This window comes from Saccostrea echinata, unplaced genomic scaffold (assembly GCF_033153115.1).
Source record: "Saccostrea echinata isolate AGI-Se365-2 ecotype Australia unplaced genomic scaffold, CSIRO_AGI_Sech_v1 ptg000025l, whole genome shotgun sequence".
Classification (NCBI taxonomy): Eukaryota; Metazoa; Mollusca; class Bivalvia; order Ostreida; family Ostreidae; genus Saccostrea; species Saccostrea echinata.
In genome coordinates this window covers 950,123-969,524 of record NW_026889774.1, presented here as the reverse complement: position 1 = coordinate 969,524, position 19,402 = coordinate 950,123, and the positions used below count along the sequence as shown (strand labels likewise).

General features: G+C 32.8%; 1 protein-coding gene across 1 annotated transcript; it reads right to left on the bottom strand.

The window, feature by feature from the left end:
* Positions 1 to 6,846: 6,846 nt before the first annotated feature.
* On the bottom strand, positions 6,847 to 14,096 carry LOC133191852 (uncharacterized). Its single transcript, XM_061327584.1, has 3 exons — positions 14,024 to 14,096; positions 10,404 to 10,799; positions 6,847 to 9,570 (listed from the first exon to the last, which is right to left on the bottom strand). The coding sequence occupies exons 1-3, from the start codon at positions 14,067 to 14,069 to the stop codon at positions 7,022 to 7,024; spliced, it is 2,991 nt and encodes a 996-aa protein (XP_061183568.1). The 5' UTR covers positions 14,070 to 14,096; the 3' UTR covers positions 6,847 to 7,021.
* Positions 14,097 to 19,402: the final 5,306 nt, after the last annotated feature.

Sequence of the window (19,402 nt, the reverse complement as noted above, 5' to 3'; positions counted from 1 at the left end):
TCGATATCCTAAAATGTCTTTAAATTAAGATTTAATCTATACATTTGTATTTATACACCTGTTTGTGTTTGTCGAGTAAAAAAAGTTAGTGAAAGAATCCGAAAGGTAAATTCGGAATTTTACAGTTATAATAATTATATGGTTTTCCAAAAGAACAAGGAATATACGTTTTTTTATCATCCAATATAACCTTTTTAGTAATGCGTGTATGCCCTGAAACTTGTATCAACTTTTCGTCGTGTTCGAATATACATGAAAGTTTCTAGCTCAAAGAGCAAGACCTTAATGACAGATTTACAGTCTGTAAGAAAGGGATGGAATTTAATTTTTTATAGTCCAAGATTTGTTTATTTGATTGTTTTATATTTCATGTATCATATTCAATGACAACCAATACAATTAATCAGATACTAAGCAATGAAGTTAAAATTTTAAGTTCTTTATAATTGAACGGTAACGCCACTAGATCTTTGGCACGTACACACATATAGATCAGCATGCATTCCAATTTAAGTTTGGTAATATGATTTGACATGCCTTGGTTTCATAGAATCTGAAAAGAATTAGTGTTCTCTAATCCCTATTTCTGGTTTTATCATAACCGAAAAAAAGAGAATGTTCTACTGTTATGAATGAATCAAGGTCATATCCAGCAGTGGATCCACAAGTTATTGAAAAAATTCTGAATTTGAAAGACATACGTGTATATTTAAGGACTTATAAACCAAAGGTACCTTTTTGGATATAACAGAATAGTAAAAAGAAATTTAGATATATATTGAAAAAAAATTTTTTTAAAAATATCACTTTATTTTCAAATTAATTTCAAAAACTACTATATTGTAAAACGCATGTGACGGCATATAGCCTTCATGTCGCCCTGTACATATTGTCACCGGCGACAATACATATCGACCCCCACTGCGTATATAGTCGTCCATTGGTTAATATTGACACCAGCCACAGTCCCCGGTGACAAAATGTACCTTTCCATCGGCATATGCATGCATACTGTCTTCGGAGTATTACGACCATTAATGTTTGCACATTTCATAGCCATTTATATTGCTTTGAAGAATAGTTTACTGGATCGTGGCGAGAGAGAGTTTTTTTTAATGAATTTATGTCATCATCTATTTGCACCATTCACCCATTGTATATGGAATACAGAATTTCATTGCAGCTGCTTCGAGGGAGTTTTAAATGACATTTGTACATAATGAAAAGCATTGATTTGTCTTTTAGTGAACATGCCATCTAATGAAAACTGCATGTAGATACGATTTTTAATATCATCGTCATCATCCATAATTATTGGAAGCCCTAACGGTGGGGCGATAATATGTGAGTGATGGTAGACACATACAATGTAACTGGCGGCATGTATACATGACTGTATAATTTTACAACCGACGTGGATATTGTCACAGACGACAACATGTACAAACTCCATAATGTACCGTCACAAAGGCAACTTTTATCAAAAAAAAAGAGACCATATGCAGAATATGGAGGTTATCCCTGCGAAATGCTTACTAAAAGAAGGGCCCACAGGCACTTGGGGTATGGAAACCCCCCCCCCTTTTGTTTCTTTTTAAATCTTGGATCAAGTCACCTTTTTCCTATCTTTGTATTCTAATATGCACTATATGTTATCGATAATGTAACCATTTTGTCTCTATAAGCTGTTTTTAAATATATCATTTTCGGCTGATACGTAAAAAAAGCCTTTGTATGTATCAGTCGAAAACGATATATTTAAAAACAGCTTATTGAGACAAAGGGATGTCGATCCAAGATTTAAAAAAGAAAAAAATGGAAGGGGGGGGGGGTTCCAGCCTCCAAGTGTCAGTGCTCATATTATCTTAAGATATAGCAATGTGTCTTAAAGGGGGAGTTTCGATAAGGTCGATCAGCGGCCCACTTCTTTTCATAAAAATAAATTTCGATTTATTTTTTCAAAACAAGTTTAGAATTCAAGAAAAATATATTAACTTTTGTTATCTACATTTCAAAGGCTAATATGAGATGAATTCACAACGTAGCTGATACATACTTAGATGTACCCTCAGATCCGTTAACATTAGGCTTATGGGAAAATATAAGAGGGTGGCATTTAAAAATCGATGTTTAGAATATGAAGTGCATGAGGGACACTCACCTAATTTTTTTCAGTAATTAGATATACTCTGCACACTAATTTCTTGAAATATGATGAGTGTCGCGTGTGCACTTCATATCCAAAAAATGAAAATTGCATAAAATTTGCATATCTAAAATTAGAAGCTCCTGGTTTCTTGATCTGACTCTGTGTTTAAATACTAGGCCAAAAGTAGCATTTTTTTTTTAAATCAAAGAAGATTCTCGATTATATTAACAGTAGAAAACATTATCGTATCCTATCTTCATTTCGGCAGTTTTTTTGTCGCCAACGTATAACGTTAACGTCACATTTTTAGCTCACCTCCTTGAAGTTGGGGGAGCTTTCGTAATATATACCGTCGGCATCGATGTTCCAGGTAAAAGTTTTTGAAGCAGATTTTTTTTCCAAGTATATCTATGCCCTATATTAATCAGAGTCACCTGATCCAGCGTGTTTCCTTGTCACCATCAGGTTTCAGATGCTGGATTTTTAGCCAAAGAATGTCCAAGTAAATGTTTTAAAAGCAGGTTTAAGTTTTTGGAGCAGAGCAGCTGAAAGCACTTGTTGACCAGACTTGCTTTATGATGCACACTACTATATTGCTTCAGATGCTGGATATGACCTACATTTCATTAATAAGTGAGCAGGTTAAAGATTTTGAAGCGGGTCTCATTCTTATATAACTATAAGCCCCATCGTGACCAAACTTGCATTAATGATGCATCTAGGATTGCACATTACCAGACATGGTTCAGATGCTGCATCTTTCTTACATTTCCCTACTGACTGAACAAAAAATAAGTTTTAGAGCAAGTCCATTCCTTAACGTTATTTATCACGCATAGTTATATTTTTGACTTTCTTGTAAATAGAAATCCACGCTCCGACATGCTAGAGAGGCGCCCATATATTTATGTGTGGTTGATATAGGAAACGTGGCTTGTTTTAAGTCTGGATGTCTAGGGGCATATGTCTGCTTGATTACGGATTAAACACATATCTTTGGCGTTTTCACATGTATTTCGAACTGCGCTCTGTTCTAGCAAATCATATATAATGAATTCTAGACCTCTCTAAATCAGAAGTGACTAGAAATGGTGTAGAAACTTAAGTATCTATGGAGATTTGAGAAGCGAGAGGAAATAAGTCCTGGCTGGGATTCTCTCAGTTATGCTGAAAACATAATGCACATCTATGTGGGCAAATACTTATAAGTTTCATAATGAGAAGGAAAATTTAATGCATTATAGATTTTTCCTTCATATTACGTATCATGATAAAATATTTTTGACTGTAATCAATATCATTCATATCATCAAATACATTGCAATATACAGAAACCAGTAGGTGCAAGGTAAAAAAAAATGTTATCTGTCGGTCGCCAGATAAGTTTCTGCCATTGAAATATCTGGCGGCCGCCAGATAAATTGTAGTGTTTTTGCCAATCAAGTTGTAGCACCCAATGATATACCTCAAAGCACTTGATTGACAGAGGTACACAGACCAGGTATTTTTGAAGGCGGTGCTTAAAATCTCTGCCTTTAAGGAGGCTGGGGGGGGGGGGTCAACAAATTAACCATCAGATATAACTTATTTTTTTAGATATGATATCTTAAGCTGTCAACTATTATTTGGCAAAGAAAAATTTCATACATTTTTGTTTTAAAATTTGATCATTTTTGTATATCTTTATATGGAGCTCTTCTTCTGAAGGAGATCAATATAGTCTGAAAATGGCCACAACCCCCCCAGCCATCTTAACGACATCTACAACTTTTTTTTAAGTCAAATCTTGGAGTTTCATGCCTTATTAGCAAAGATAAAATCTACACTTCATACAAAAATTCACTTCATAAGGTCTTCACCTCATAACTTTAGATTTATGTTTTATTAGATTACATGTCTACACCGCAAGGAACTTATTTGTCGGATTCTAGTTATTTATGTTGCGGCCAACAGATAAGTTTCTGGTCGCCGCCAGTCATTTATGTGGTGGACGCGGGAAAACTATTTGGCCGCCGCCAAATATATTTTTCTAGCGGCCGCCGAATAGTTATGTGGCGGCCGCCAGATAAAATATTTTTCTTACCTTGCACCTACAATGTACTGGCTTACCTAGCAATATGATGCTTTTAAGTAAACTTTTTATTCATGTATGTATATAAAATTGCATTTATTTTTTAATCTTTTTATTTCAAAACATGTTATTTAATTTCAATTTTATGATATTACGTAGTTGTATAACCTTATTGATGAAAATGTAGTGCATATACCTGTATATGACGTTTTTACATTCACCTATCTCATGTCTACATATCTTTTCATTTGCATTTTTCGTATGGGAAAATGTTAAATATTGATTATAAAGTTTATGTATAAATTGTCGATTAATTATGATGTTAAATCTTTCTATGTATTTTACGTTTCATAAGTTAAATCCATCCTCTTTTAAAGAAAAGCAACATTTGATACACCAGAAAAAATATCGCACCTTAAAAAAACATTCGCATAAGATAAACACCATTTTCCGTAAAAAAAAATGTTGAGATTGGTTAATTTATGTCTTTATTCATATTTATCCTATTTCATTTACGATTTTGACGGTTAAAAAATCCACTTTCCCCCTACGAAAATGTTTACTCCCAAAATATACGAAATGGGGGTATACTTAAATTTCAAGTTCAACTATCACGTGACCGGAAAATGCGTAACATAAATTATTTTCATATTTTTAGGAAGTTTAGAAGTTTTTCTACAAAATCTCAAAATTTCATAAAATTTCGTGAGGGGCCGAAAAACGGCCTTATCGAAACTCCCCCTTTATCCATGCGATATCAATAACTTCGTGGCGCAGTTGAATGATTGCTGTCCAATGTAAATGTGGTCACTTATTGGGATGCGCAATTTTATCGGTATATCGCGATTTTTTATTCCGCGATACGTATCGTGATACGGAGACTTAAATACCGGTATTTGGTACACAACTATAAATTCCGGAAATTATTCATTCATTTGTTCAAACTATTGAATGACAATTACAGGAAGTGTAAAAATGTTGAAAACAGTTAAACAACGGCATCCAAACATGCTTTATATTAAATAAATAAAAATTTAAAAAGGAAGTTTGAATTTGTTGTAAAAATTGGTGGTACATGGATATTATACAGGGAAAAGTCAGACAAAACATGCTTTTCGACCTTTTTATGCAGTAAAAAAGTAATGTCGAGATATAAAAATATTGACATGAGAGACAACTCTTATATGGGATAAACGTCTAGTGTATATATGTGTCACATCCAGTGTCTTTTTTTTAGTTCAATATTACCCCGCAGTTTGCATTTTACCTATTACATGTATATACATATCTTCTGGATAATCAAAAGCGCTAAATCAACATTTTATTCAATTGAACAGAGGGACTAAATGAGCCTTAAATGCGTTTGAAAATTTGTTTGTTTTTGTAATACATTGTATCCTGCTAAAGTCTAAAATTTATATAAACTTACTTCCATCTCCAAGCAATGAGCACCAGACCATACATGTAGGTGTTACATGTACATCTCTAAGGCCATTCCAAGTTTTTTTTTCTCTGTGTAGCGTCCAGTTTCCTTTAAATTTCACTTACATTCGTTTCATTTAAATACCCACCTACACACACTCCAATCCCCCCCCCCCCCCCCCAAAAAAAAAAAAAAACAAACAACAAAAACCATGCAAACCAAAAAATAAGCAAAATAATTAAACACATACTTTATAGTCATAGATTTGATTTTATAATTCTAGTTTTCTCATAAAAATATATATTCCTTTGCAAAATCAACGTATTCACTGCTTAGTATATTGCTTGGTATAAAGACATAGGTCATACTTCAATAATTAAGATTTTTTTCTTTTTGAGAATTAAAATTTTTACGGGGAAAATGCATTTATTTTTTTAGAAATGCAATGCCGGTTTATGGAAAAAATATATTTTAAGATCATTTACTACCCCATGTGTTATATATGTCACAGAGCTATCCCCCAAGTTAATTAAATGTAAATAAATGAGAGAGTTAGAAGGTCTGATAAGGTTGCAGGTGCACGACACAGGCGTTGTAGCCCTGTTTCCCATGGGTGTCATCTTAGCTAGTTAGAGAGAAAGAGAGTTGAGCAAGCATGAATTTATAATTTGTTGGTGTGTCAGTTCTGTTGTCGTTTGTTTATTATGTTTGATAGAGTTCTGAGAGATGAAAGTGAGCATTAGGTTGATTTGTGTGAGAAACTGGGGAGTAAGAGATTTGGTATGGCCATGCCCTGAGAACATGTGATAACAATAGTGGAGAATGAGTTTGGAAGTCAATGAGAGTGGATGTATCTTATAATTGTGAACTTTGTGTATTACTATAAATATATTGCGTGTGTTGTAAATATGTAAATAAACTATGTAAATAAAAACAATCGTAATTATTAATCAGTGCCAGTGACAGGGAGGACCCCCGTCACATATAGATATAGCTGTAGGGATACCAATTTAAAGATAACAATAATAAGAAACAGCGATTGAACAAATTTGCACTAAAATGAATTCACATAACTGAAGTTAAAGAGCTATATAATTTTTTTTAAGAATAATGAGCGAAATGTTTTGCTGCTTTTTTAGACAAGATAACAAACAGTTCAGTACCATACAATACTGAAGGCACTGGTCATCCATAAGGAGGCTAGCACTGCTTCACGAACGTCAAAATTCGGTCGACAACTATCCCACAAATCAAAGTCTGAACATTTAGACAATGATTTTACCCCATAACTTTCCACCTTGCATCCTTGCTCTTCATCATATCAACTCTGCAGCATTGCTCTTTCAAAAATTTAACCCGATTTCTTTAGCATAAACAATTATTTCTTCGTATCTTTGAAATCTTTCCTATTTCGCATTTTCATCCTTTCCCGTTCCCGCTCGCGCTCCCGTGCATGCATCATCATCACTCGGTACATTCGCTCTCTTTCATATGGATCTTCCTTCCGCTCTTTTGGGAATTCGAGTTCTATCCCTTCTTCGATCAAATTTTTGACTATTTCTATGTGGCCATTTAGAGCTGCTGATGTTATTGCAAAGTCGCCCTCTTTTGTGGTATTTTCTGGAGTGGCCTTTTTATCCAACAGAAAATCGACCAGATGCCAATATCCATTTTCTGCTGCAATATGCAGAGGGGTTTTCTTGTCTTCTGCTTGGCAATTGACATCTGCATTTTTATCTAGCAACATGCTTATGATTCTTTGCTGATTGAAAAGTACTGCAAAATGAAGAGCAGTCCAGCCACCAAGGCCTTTTGCATTGACAGGTATATCTCTTTCTAGTAGAGTCTTAACCAGTTCAAGATTTCCAAATGCACATGCGGTATGTAAGGCTGGCCAGTTATCTTGACATCCCTCAGGCTTTGGCTTTGTCATTGCATTCGTAATGGTCCTGACAATTCCTTCTATCCCAACACCAGTTGCTGCAGCTAGCATTGACCTGCCATCATCCATTTTGTAATTGTCTTTGATGTCACTTCCGCTCCAGTGGAGCTGACGTGTTGCACTTTCTCCCCCACATCTTATGGCTTCGTGAATTGGCAGGCTTCCAGTAGCACTCTTTATGGAATTTATATCTGGTTTTGACTTCAAAAGGGCTCTTAGTGCTCCATCATCTGGATTTCTGGCAGCTCTGTGGTAAACTGTAAATCCATCTTCTGTCTTCTCATTGACGTTTGCACCATTCTCTATCAAACTTTGCATGGTATCATGTGATCCATACACTGCTGCAACATGAAGCAGTGGGGCTTTGAGCTTCCTAACCAAATCAAATATCTCCTGTCCATATAGAACAAGAAAGTCTTCATCTGGTAATGGGTCAGTGGCAGTCATTGAAGCTCCTTCTTCTATCAGCATTTTCACAATTCTTCCGTAATTCATGCCATTCCCGTAACAGGCTGCAAACAGAGATATATAGAGCTCTTCCTTGAACCACTCCTGTTGTTTGATGTCTTTAAAATCATCATGTTTTATTAAATGCTTGATGGTTTGGTCTTGTCCATAGTAGCAGACCCAAAAGAAGAATGAACGATTATATTCTCCCCTTTGTTGGAGGACAGGTTGCAGACTTCCCATTTCCCCCATAAATTTGACAAAGGCTTCTCCAAATCGCACATCACATAGACTTGGATGTGACGCTATAAGTCTAACATTGCCTCTTAAAATTTCATATACAAGCCTTTGACTCAGTGCACTATAGTCTTTATTCCAAACACTTAAATTAGATTCCATAGTTATTGTGAAGTAACTTGATGTTCTGATGCGTTCATTCAAAAAATCTAAACTACAGATTTCCAGAATTTTTTGAGGAATTTTTCTAAATACGGAATCAGTAACAAAGAAAAACATTCTTTCATGGCAGAATTTCCAATGATGCAACTGAACTGGTTCAAGAAACACACCTGATAGAAGAGTACAAGCGTACCTCATCTTTTCCAAACTCACATCATCCGGTACACTTAAAGCCATTCTAAGTTGCCTAAAAATGTTTTGTTGAAATTCTGTATAATCTTCAAACCTCTCTTTGTCAAGTTCAATATTTCCATCCAACAACCCCACACATGCCAATGTGTAGTAAATGATTTTATCAAAACTATATACCTTCTGAAGCACAGTTTCCACCGATTTTTCAGGGTTTTTGAAGTACTGCTGACCTTCCATGTGAAAACTCTTAACACCTGCATAGAGACGGCTATGATAGGCATACGAGTTGTTATTAGCTTTCTCAATCTCATCCTGTTCTCTGTAAGATAAACCATGTTTTCCTCCACAGCAACCTTCTAGAATCTTCATCCTGTCATAATTACCAGGCTTGTACTTGTCTAATGTGAGATCAATTACATGTTGTGTTTGAAAAAGAGGACTTAATGTTACTCTTGGGTGAATTTTCTCCAGTTGATGCTTTTGAAAAGTGATGATAACTAAAGTATTAGGTCTATTTTGGACAGCAGTTTCGAGAATTTCATCGAGATGATTTATCCACTCTTCCACCTTTGAAACAGTGTATGTGGCAGGACCAAAAATCTTATCCATCAGTACGCACTGTTTTTTGTTAGGATTCACTTTGCGTCGCCATTCTTCATAAGAGTTGACAGTCACAACGGTGTATTGTTCCCTGTCTTCCTCATCTAATGCTATTCTTTCCCACTCATTCCTATGTCTCAATTCTGGTCTTGGAACGAGTCTCTCAGGTTTCTTGACAAACTTTATGAGAAGATGCTCAGCTAGGGCTCTCTTTCCATCACCAGGGAAACCTGTGATGGTGACCCAACCTCGATTCCATAAAGTCCTTCTGGCTGAGTAGTATGCACTGTACTCCACGAAGAAATCTTCTGAGTTTATTGGAGTAACATTGAAAAAATCATGCCATACTGCAAACAAAAAGTATAAATTTTGAACATAAAGGAATATTTTTTTGTCATAAAATTGTGAATTTTGTCACTAATTTATAACAACATCAACAAAATGCTGATAATTTAAGATATTAAATATATATACATACATAAATACATACATGTATATAAATATATATACATAGAATTATTAAGTCAAAAATTTTTCTTCTTGGGACCATGGTGTCCTGAAAATAATTTATCACTTCGTATGACCAAGAATATACATTTAACTTCTAGATATATCTTGATCATTAGAATTACATCAAAGACATAATAAATTTTGTACTAAATTAAAAATTTTAAAAACTTAACAGAACTTAGTGCTTTCTAAATAAGGCCAAACAAAAAAAAAATATGTGTGGTTCCAGTTACACCTCCAAAAAAATTAGGGTAGGTAGGTAGGGTCTTTTTTTTTTTTTTTTTTAAACAAAATGATTTTCTTAATTTTTCTAAATAATACCTATCACTCCTTTGCAAGTGGCATTTAGATGTGGTGTGATAATATACTAGTCAATATTGGTAGGGGACACCTACATGCTAGCTTGCTTTGGATTTAATACTATTAAACACTTACACTATGTTCTGCAAGGAGGCCGTCATTGCTGAAACTAAAACTTAAACCGGAGCCATTGATAGAAATCTGGGAAAATTCTGGAAAAAATATGAAAATTGCCAAAAAAAGTTTAGGGTCGGGGGTATAAAATAGGGATGGTCGGATAACTGGAGCCACACATATTTTTTTTATTTGGCCTAATGAAATTTGTACTAATTTCATGATCATAAAATAACCATCCATGGCATAAACTTACAATTTAACTGTTCCTCACTCAGATAATTGGTGGTCTCAAGCACTATTGGTGGCCGATGAAGAGGAACAAACTCTTGCCCACTCTGTCTTGTTTGGGGAGTATTTGGTTCATTTGTCAAAATTACATCATCGTCCAGTCCGGTAGGTAATTGCTGGGGTTGAAGCATTTGGGCACCATGTTGCACAACATTGCTTAATGTCTGAAAAGTTTGGGATAAAAATCCTTGCCCTGTGAACCCTGAAGCAGTGTCTGACTGGGGAGTCACATTAGGTTGCACAACTGTGCAGTATGCTGGGGTTGCTGAGGTGCCTGCTGGTGTTGCTATTGTTGAAGGAGTTGAGGAAAATGTTTCCATATTGTCCTCATATTCCTCCACATCATCAAAATCCTCATCATCTGAATTTGGAATTAGTGTTATTAATTATGATATTTATTAAATAAAGTTGACTACAGGTCATGAGTCTTAATATATGTAATAAATACCTTGTATGTTGATACCTTATATACATAAAATACGCATATTATAGGCCTAAGGTACCATACATATTTACTATAATACAGTATACCCATGTATAGTGTTCCCAGAAATTATTGAGAATATTTTCATGAAGTATTTTGAAATTAAAATATTTTTTACTTTGAAATCAGTTTTTTTATAAAATGACAATACTTGCTACTTTCTTATTAGTCCCTTACCGGTCTGTCTGTCTGTCTGTCTATCAGTCTGTCCCACTTGGTTTTCTGCACTTTTTTCCTAAACGCTTGCAGATATTGAGCTGATTTTTGGTATGTGAGTGTATCTTGACGAGTTACAGATCAAATTTGCATTTCGTTCCGCTTCATTGATTTTTGACGGAATTACGGCCTTTTCAATTTTTACGGGTTTTCCGCAATTTTCTTCTAAACGCTTGTAAATATTGAGCTGATTTTTGGTATGTGGCTTTACCTTGATTAGTTATTGATCAAGTTTGCATTTCGTCCCGCTTCATTAATTTTTGACGGAATTATGGCATTTTCAATTCTTAAGGGGAACGGAACCAGATTACACTTGCCGGTAGGGGACTAGTATTGCTAATGCAATACTCTCAGAATGCTTGTTTCTTATGCAGTTTTCATGGATAACTCACCATTTTCTTTGTATACTTACGGTCGATTGCTAATGTTCAAATTGAGTGCTTTTGAAAAAAGAAAGCCTATTGCAGATGTTTATTATCAAAGAATTGCAAAACTAGCGATATTTCTGTAACGCTGAGTATTCCACTGTCTATTATTGATTCACATGGGACAAAATATTGAAAAATGGAAAGGAAATCGACAGAGAGAAAGCTGGTAGGGCTAAGAATGAAACCCCATTTTTCTACATTTAGTGCTGTTCTTGGCTTATTCCCCGAACGCCTACTCGCCAAAATCAACAACTAATTATCACACCCAATTAAGGGGTACAGGTAAACTTACCTGTATGAATAAATTACCTGAATTTCAATGCATATAAACGGAACAATATGTCAAGTCATTTTTAGTTCAATATATCCTGTAAAATGTTTTTTTTTTTTTTTTTAGTTTTTAATTTTTTTAAATTTATTTATTTATCTATTTTATTTTATTTCTTTCTTTTTTTTCCATTAAATAATTTCTATTTCTATCTAAGGGTATACAGTTAAGGTATTTCTACCCTCACAATTTATGGGTTTCTAAGCAGAAAAACTGCATTTATTTTCACTGAATATAGTTTAAATTAATCAATAATCGCAAAAGATATATAAATTGCCATATTTTTTCTAAGACGTGAGACATAAAAAACAAAAGTGTATGTTCAGCATTAAAAAATCATACATTTTTAGTAAACACTATAAAAAAATTACATGTATATTAAAACTGGTTCAAATGGATAATTCGGATGCTGAAAGTTCCAAAATAATTGGTCTGAACATATTTTATTGTCTATAAACTTTACAACTGGGATTGGGCAAAAGTTCTTAAAACTTAATACGCCCTCTCCCTACATATGAATTACGAGTATACCAAACATATTTACATATATGGGTTTCAGCTTAAAATGGACAAAACACAGAAAAGCATAATTATCAAAGGAACATTATACAATACACAAGCTGTATAGGATTTGCAAGAAGTAATTATTGCATCAACCAAAACGACCTGACTTTTTAATAAATGCATGTTTGTACAATGGAAAATAAGTATTCGTTTTCAACATCGTTTAACGTTTCATCTCCCCAGAGTAATGTGTGAGTATCAACAGTATGTAATTTTCCCATTCGCAGAAATTTATCGAAAAATTCTTTTCTGGCTTCTGTATATTTTTTGCACAAGAAGAAATAATGATGAGTGTCTTCCACTCTTCCACAGGAACATAAGGGACTCAAAATTATATTACATCAAAAAAGATGGCTATTAAGTACACAGTTGTGTTGAAGCCTTGTATGTAATATATTTAAGCGTTGATTTCCGTAACTGAAGTAAGAGGGTGGCATAGTTTTATTATAAGAAATAGACTTCTTAAAAATAGATAACGAGGAAGAATTTCTTACAACAAGAGGTGTAACTTTCCAAATATGTTCTGATGCTAAAGGACCCCCACTTCAAGTTCAAAAAATTTCCCAACAGTAGTATTTAACAGTTTGAAAAAAAATTATAAACTTAAGGTACAATAATATTAAAAGTTCAATAATACACAGCAATGTATAAAATATGTTTTGATAATATTTTGAAATTTTTTCGTTTAAATTTAAACGGGGGGGATATTTTTTTAATGGAAAAAAAATGAAATTTCATATTTTTATTTGATTTATCAAATATTGGTTATCCAGGTAAACAGGTAAATCTACCAGTACCCCTTAGAGGGCCCCTTAATTGAGTGTGATAATTACTTGTTGTTTTTAGCGAGTAGCTGTTCGGGGAACACGCCCTGTTCTTAATGAGCAAATATTCAACTCTTCTTTGATCTGTGAATGTTAGTTTACTAGGCTATAAACCCTTTTCCTTAACTGAATTCCTCTCCTTTTTTAAATATTTTGTATCACACAATACAAAGTAAGCAGTGAAATATTCGGTGTTTCAGAAATATAACCAGATTTAACAGTCCCTTGCTTACTCTTTACTTAAATAGACTTTGTATTTTCAAAAGCAGTAATTTTGAACATCAGCAGACAACAGGAAGTATATAAAATAAATGGGAGGTTATATCTATGAAAGCTGCATGTATCATAAGAAAGTAGGAGGTATTGTCATAAAATAAAAATAGCAACATTAAATTATATTGTATGTTATTCATCCATTATTTTAGATAAACGTATTATTAAAAAAAAAATCTCAATAATTTCTGGGAACACTGTATATTAAGACTAATTATAAGGGCTTCTGAAGTTGACTATATGATAATTATTCCATTATCATATGGGATTTTTTTTTCATGTTTCTACTCTAGGTACATGTACACATTTTTCACTTTAAAACATTAGTCAGCAATCTTATGTGCTTATGTAAACACTGTAACGTATATTTTAAATGTCATCCCAAACTGTGAAACATATATAATATTTTATGATAAATCATTATTAAATTCTATGGGGCTATAGAAAATAGTTACAAGTAAAACATACCACTGTCTTCATAATCAGCTGTTGTGAATACAATATTTCCACTCATTCTTTTGCCTCAGCTCCTAAAATAAATTATACTAAGTAACATGATCAAAAAAAACTGCCCATTCAACTTACAGATAAGATAAGATAAGATAAGATATGTTTTATTACTAATTCAGTGCCCAAATGAGCATAAAGAGAACAAACTTACAAGAGAAAGGCCTAAAATATAGTTGAAAGAAAAAGAAAAAAAATCATTTAGACATACATGCACCTATATAAACATGTACATATAATAGACATATGACTCTTCAATGTATATATACATATATATACACATACATATATATACATATATATATATATATATATATATATATATATATATATATATATATATATATATATATATATATATATATATATATACACATACATATATACACACATTGTGGTAGGGGGCATCAACATAAAATGACAATTAATGCACATGCATTTTCAAACTTAATGTTTATAAGATAGAATATATAAAAAAAAAAAAAAAATGCAAAGTACATTAGTAGTAAAGACTGAAGTACACATGAATTGAAAAATTATGTATTTTTTAACATTTTTACTTTTATTATTTTTTTATGAGGTTTTTTCTCTTAATAAAAGATTTGGATAAAAAGTCACATAGTTTAAATAATATATTGTGATCTTCATTTGTCATAATCCATAAAAATTTTTGATTGTTGGACAGAGTGTTGAAATTTTTATAATTGTCGCTTAAAAAGTTGAACAAAACTTTCCTTTCTTCATTATATAAAAAACAATTTGTAAGGAAATGGATTTCATCTTCAATACAATTTGAATTACAAAGAGTACATATCCGTCGACTTCTTTCTAGAGGGATCTTTTTCCCATTAATATCTTTTGTATATTCATATCTACCACGTTCAATTCTCAGTTCATGTGCACTTATTCTGAATTTACACAGTATTTTCCTCTGTTCAAAAGACTTTAAAGACAAGTATTTCTCAATGGCAAAGGTATTCTTCAACAAAAAATATGTATCAAGTTTTCCATGTATTTGACCCTCATCATGTATTTTAAGCCAGTATTGGTAAAAATGCTTTTTGATAAGTTTTTTCAGTAGTCCTTTAAATGTGGTCATATTTAACTGTTTACATACAAGTAAATTAAGGTCTAGTTTGTTACATAAAAATTTAACAGTGTCATACCAGTTATTGATGTCAGACTGACTAAGATTTTTGCACTCATTATATGCACAATGTAATAAAGATGATTCTGACATATTTTCTAATCTATGCCAATAAGATAGTAAACTAATGATGATTGAACAAAACATGGGTAATCTACCAAGTTCAGACAGAATAGCAATATTTGTACTCTTTTTACCAACACCAAGAATAAATTTACAAAATTTGATATTCAATTTCTCTACATCCCAATCTTTATATATAGTGTAAATGTCTTTATTTTTTTCAATGTTGCATTTAGATAACATGCCCCAAATTTCACAGCTGTATAATGATATTGGTTTGATTAAGTGGTCAAAAAGGTGTAGCTGAGTTTTTATAGATGGTTCTGATGATTTCATATCTTTGTGGAGTTTGAAGGAGGCTTTCAAAGCTTTTTTAAATAATGTTTCTTTTGCTTCTTTAAAGGAGCCGGATGAATATAGTACTATTCCCAGATATTTATACCTCTTGACACATTCAATTTCTCTATTTCCAAGAAAAAAGGGTTCCTGAATTAGACGGCCACTTTTGTTAAAAATGATTATTTTTGTTTTGTTGCAATTTACTTCTAGACACCACTTATTACAGTATATATTCAATAGATTTAGTTTGTTCTGCAAATCAATTTGGTTGTCAGATATTAAAGCAAGGTCATCAGCATACAGAAGAGCTGAGATTACACATGCACAACTACAGTGTACCCTGTTACCGTAATGATAATATTCTCTGCTAAAACTGCAAACGGAATAATATTCATTAATTTAAATAATACTATAACTATAATTTTGAATATTGTGCATTAGAAATCTATCCCTCATTCACCTGAATCACCAGTCCTGAGTCCTGTGTTCAGCTTTTCCTGGCCATGTGTGTAGGAAAACCCAAATGCTATAAATAGAAATTCTCTGGATCCTATAAATGTTTTCCGTACTTGAACTGATGGTGAAAAAATATATTTCTGGTATCTTTCCTCAAAACGAAAACTGTATTTGAATATATTTTTTTTAATCAGAAAGGGTGGAATTCTTATTTGTTTACATGTCTTCATATCGAATTCTTATACGTACAATCTACTTTTCATGTCCAAAAAATGCGCATGCGCTGTATCTATTACACTGATTATTTACATTTGCAGCGATAGGATCCTTTTTACTCCAGTAACCTCATTTATTCGATGACATGTTTTGGTTAATTACTATGTAGAAACTTATTTGTGAAATTTCTGGAATGCCAGAATAATGGATAATCATCCTGACTGTTATGAAGAATCCAGGTTTGTTTCAAGACATGATACATCACAGTAAATCTTAAATCATGCGGGCATCGGCCAAATCATGCTACCTTATTTGACCTAATTATTGAAAAAGTTCAAGTGTCAGATTTAGATACATAAGCAGTCGTAAAGTGTGTTCGACTCTCAGTATGTACTATGTAGTTTGGTGCACACCTGATAATATATAATCTGTAGTACAGATTCTGTACACTTCAATCCATATCTATAGAATTTGTTATATATGCCAATATGTGTACCACAGAAGGCTTCCTTTCTGAAACTAATATGAAGAACATGTACATAACTTCCTATGGAATACTTTTCTTTGACTAACTAAATGTGTTTTTGGTTGAAGTTCATATTACTATCAAATGGAGATTTGGACGTGCATGGCAGAAATTATCATGAAGTAGATTTACTCCATAGGGGCTTGGTTTCAGGATGGTCTATTTTGTGTATTACATGTTTTTTTTAGATGTGTCTGAATACACTCATTAAAATAAAAATCAAAATCGCTGAAATTAGCAAGTTTTAAAATATCATATTTACTGTATAAAAAGAAGGAAGGTACGACAGTTACCATCTTGGATTTCAGGGGGTGCCTCAGTTCACACTTGATTTTATAATAAGGCCTTGTCGCAAGGAATACACATGTGAAATATGAAAGTCATAGCTCCAACCAATAGGGTTGGATACCGGTACGCGGTACCAATACCGTACCGAATAGTTACTTCAAAAATATACCGGTAAAATACCGTTTCATTTAATACCGGTACTAATAACGGTATTTCTTAATCTTTAAAACATTTTAATACATTCAATTTGATTTAAAAAAAAAAAAATTCCAAACTACTTGCTTAAATTGAATTCTCCGCTCACTGAAAAGGGTAGGCTAACTACATGTAACGAAATGGATTCTTAGAACGATACTTACTTTCGACTGCCGATATTCGAGGTAAATCAATACGTATATATTTTTTTTTAAAAAATCAAAATACATTCACATCACATGAATCTTATTTTAATTTTACAAATAAAAACTGATAATAAATGTAAATTAAAAAGGCAAAATGTCGCAAAAAATGTGATCTATCCATTAACTTATGTTTCGTCATTTAGTGCGACCAAACAAACGGGGTCCTGGCAAACTGGTGAAGCAGTCAGCCGATTTGTGCAAATTAATTTGTTTGGAATTCGATTGATTTGTTTTGTTGATCATTATTAAAAGGTTGCAATGATATGTTTGTAATTTGAATATTAGGAATATCTATTTTTATATCTTAAAAGCATGGAACAAAGTTTATAAGCTCATTTTAGATCATATCATTGAAAGGTTAGTGAATGGTAAAAGCACATTTGTTATAAAATTAACCCTCATTCTTATTCATCAATGCATAGTACCGTATCGTTAAAAATACCGTATCATTTCAATAATACCGGTATGGTATCGTACCGTTTCATCCTTAACGGTATCCAACCCTACCAACCAATCAAAAGTTATGGGCAAGGTTAAAGCTGACAACAGACAAACGGACAAACAGACAGACATGACAAAAACAATATACCCCCAGGATCTTTTGATCCGGGGGCATAAAAATTGTCACTTAGTTCCGTTGCTTTCAGTATCAGTGCTAGGTATCAAGGATGTTTTTGTACCCCATTCACCATATATCTCCCTATATTGAATATTTCATGTCAATATTATCGTTGAGTTTTAAGTCATTTCTTTTTTTAATTTGTTAATTAAAAGATATCATAAGTATATTTCATTTCCATAAGTATTGACTTTATTTCCAATTTTAATGATTTTCAAAGACTTGATCTGTTTAATTGCTGTTAATTTAGTCTTACTGTAAATTAGGGAACACTTTCTTTGCTTGTAATTTTTTTTTAAGGTGTATGCTTTGAAAATAATTAAGGAAATTTAGAGTGACGTTAATCATGTTCATAGGCCATTTTAATTGGGGATGAGCAGCCTCTGAGCAAAGGGTTTACATGTATTTTTATTCTCAATTTAAAATAACATTAAATAACATTACTTATTAAATTAACAAGTATCACATCGATTACTTTATGGGTTTTTTTTTATTTCTTCACCTATACTGAATGTTCAAGTGTAATTAATTATAATTTAAACAAAAATTCATGAAATCCAATAAAATCAAAGGAAATTACGAAAAATTAACCGACTAACATATGGTCAAACAGGCTTTTGGTGAACAAGTTTTAGAGTGAAGGGACTCTTGGCAAACATGAATTAGGGTGAACGGTGTCAAGGGCGAAGGTGTTTTAGGGCAAATGAACATACATTCTCTTTTTTTCACAAATATGGCATTGGAATTATTTTATTCTTTCTTGCTTTCTTTTCTTCTTTTCTTCATGCATTCACTTTGATTCATTTTTTCACATGTATGCAAGGCATTGGACTTGTTTTTTCTATCTTGCTTTATTTTCATTTCTTTATGCTTTCTTTTTTTACCCTTTTCACTATGGTTTATTAATTTTCTTAGATAAATTTTGTTGGATATAATGCCCTCCTCCCCCTCTCTGCCTTTCATAATTCCTGGATTCTATATCTGCACCTGTTTTTGCACATGTGACAGTTTGTTATTTATAGTGATTCTAGTGGACAGGTTATCCAGGTGCTTTAATTTTCAAATGCTGAGAATCTTAAAATTGCTATGCCTAAATGAAAAAAAAATAATGTTTGAAATCATCATGATCATACACATGTCATCTTCGCTAGCCAAGTGTCCGATTCGTTTACCCTCATCTGATAAGAGGATAAACGAATCGGACACTTGGCAAGCGAAGACGTTCACATGTATATATCTTGACAAATATTCTACTATTTCTTGAAGTTGAGTTTGTATGATGGGA